Here is a 2,290-nt window from a genome sequence, read left to right as displayed (position 1 = left end):
ATTTGCTAAGAATAACAGAGGTATGTGGCTACAAGAAGAAAGAATCAGGAGATTTAAAGAAGTAACCCCTAAGATAGAATAAGTATCTCTAGTAGGGATGGATTCCAAGGTACAGTGTTCCTGCCTTATTCGAGCTTCTGTGTTCTGAGGTTTCAGTCACCCATGGTCCACTGTGGTCCAGAAGCAGATGGTGTCCATTTGGACCTATTGTCAGAAGGTTGGTAGTAGCCCAGCGCGACATCACACGCCTGCGTCACACACCTCACATCATCTCATCACGTGGGCATTTCATCATCTCACGTCATCACAAGAAGGGTGAGTATAGCGTGATAAGGTATTTTGAGAGAGAGACCATATTCACATAACTTGCATTATAGTTTGTTGTTATTGTTGTCCTATTTTATTGTTAGTTATTGTTGTGAATTTCTTACTGTGACTGATTTCAAAACTAGAAGTTACAAGGATGCATGTAGGGTTTAGTACTGTGGTTGGCTTCTGGCATCTGCTGGGGATCTTGGAAGTTATTGCCACAAATAAGGGGGATGAGTATAGTTGTGTAGATCAGAACATTGGTCTTACTTCTTTCTGGATGCAATGCAATGGTTCTTGATTCAATTAGAGAAGAATGCAAACGGTTCATGCCTTCACATCCAGAACATGCGGTTTTCTGTCTTGCAGGCTCTCTAGCTGGACTTCATTATGAAGTCAGGGATGGACAGAGCTGGAAGGACCTCATGGGAGATCTGGTCCCATATTTTCGAGGGGAATCTGATAATCCCATGGGTGAAGGGTGGGCTGGCCTGGAGCCCCGTGCTCTGATTGCACACTGTTGGGAGTCCATGCTCACTGTTGGACTCTGGCTCTCAGCTCTGTGTGCTGTGAGACCCCAGAATCTCTGGCACATGAGCTGTGAGACATGAGTGTCTTCCCCCCCATAAGCCTCCTTGGGGCAAAGCTAGACATGCGCCCCTTCTTCTGAGGTCTGACCATTCCACCTTGTTCCTTTCAGATGTCTTACATGAAGATGCGCCTGCTGTACATTTCCTTGGTGGTCCTGGGAGCCCTCTGTTTGTATTTTAGCATGTACAGTCGGACTCCTTTTAAAGAGGAGCCGTTTGTTTTCAAGAAAGAAAGGGGGAACTTCCTCCAGCTTCCAGATATCAACTGCAAGCAGGATCCCCCTTTCCTTGTCCTGCTGGTGACCTCCTCCCATGAACAGATGTTTGCTCGCACGGTCATCCGGAACACGTGGGGGAAGGAAAAAAATGTGAACGGAAAACGCATAAAAACCTTCTTCCTTCTGGGAGCCACAGCCAATAAGGATTTGTCGAAAGTTGTCGCGCAGGAAAGCCAGCGGCATCACGACATTATCCAGAAGGACTTCATGGACACCTACTTCAACCTGACCCTGAAGACCATGATGGGTATCGAGTGGATCCACCGCTTCTGTCCTCAGGCATCTTTCGTGATGAAAACGGACTCGGACATGTTTGTCAACATCTACTACCTGACCGAGCTGCTCCTCAGGAAAAACAGAACCACTCAGTTTTTCACCGGCTTCTTGAAACTGAACGAGTTTCCGATTAGGGACAAGCACAACAAGTGGTTTGTCAGTAAGTACGAGTATCCGTGGGAGAAGTACCCGCCCTTTTGCTCGGGCACTGGCTACGTGTTTTCCAGCGATGTGGCGAGTCAGGTGTACGGAGTGTCCGAGAGTGTCCCGTTCATTAAACTCGAAGACGTCTTCGTGGGGCTCTGCCTGGCGAAACTGAAAATCAGGCTGGAGGAACTCCACTCTGAGCAGACCTTTTTCCCAAACGGACTGGCCTTTTCCACGTGTCGTTTTAAGAAGATTGTGGCTTGCCATTTCATCAAGCCTCGCAACATGCTCAGCTATTGGCAGGCTCTGGAAAATTCCCTGGAAGACGAGTGTCCAGCTGTCTGAGGGGAGCCCAGTGGCCCAGGGGACACACTTGAGGCAGCCCGCACCGAGCGCGTTGGAAGATCTTCAGGCGGCATTGCTGAGGATCATTGTGTGGGCAGGGGGGTAGTGAGGAGGGAGGAGGGGGAGTCAGGTGAGGGTGATTCCCTATAGGGCTGCCTGTCTAGCAGAGTCTGTAAGCCTGAGCGAAACCACTTGGTGCCCAAGCAATAACAGATGCCATCTCTTGAGTCCCTACACCTCTGTGCTGAGTGCCTGACGCACGCCTCCATTTTCCCATTTCTAGGATCAGTGTCTCCGTGTCACGGTGGGTGGTAGCATCCTCCCCTTACACACCAGGCAACAGTA

General features: G+C 49.4%; 1 protein-coding gene across 1 annotated transcript; it reads left to right on the top strand.

Annotated features, from left to right (window-relative positions):
• The first annotated feature begins 306 nt into the window (after nt 1-306).
• On the top strand, nt 307-2,032 carry B3GALT5 (beta-1,3-galactosyltransferase 5). Its single transcript, XM_044254947.1, has 2 exons — nt 307-315; nt 1,010-2,032. The coding sequence occupies exon 2, from the start codon at nt 1,010-1,012 to the stop codon at nt 1,943-1,945; it is 936 nt and encodes a 311-aa protein (XP_044110882.1). The 5' UTR covers nt 307-315; the 3' UTR covers nt 1,946-2,032.
• The last annotated feature ends 258 nt before the right edge of the window (nt 2,033-2,290 follow it).

This window comes from Neovison vison, chromosome 6 (genome assembly GCF_020171115.1).
Source record: "Neovison vison isolate M4711 chromosome 6, ASM_NN_V1, whole genome shotgun sequence".
Classification (NCBI taxonomy): domain Eukaryota; kingdom Metazoa; phylum Chordata; class Mammalia; order Carnivora; family Mustelidae; genus Neogale; species Neogale vison.
The sequence above is the reverse complement of the archived record's forward strand: the minus strand, read 5'-3'. Positions and strand labels throughout refer to the sequence as shown.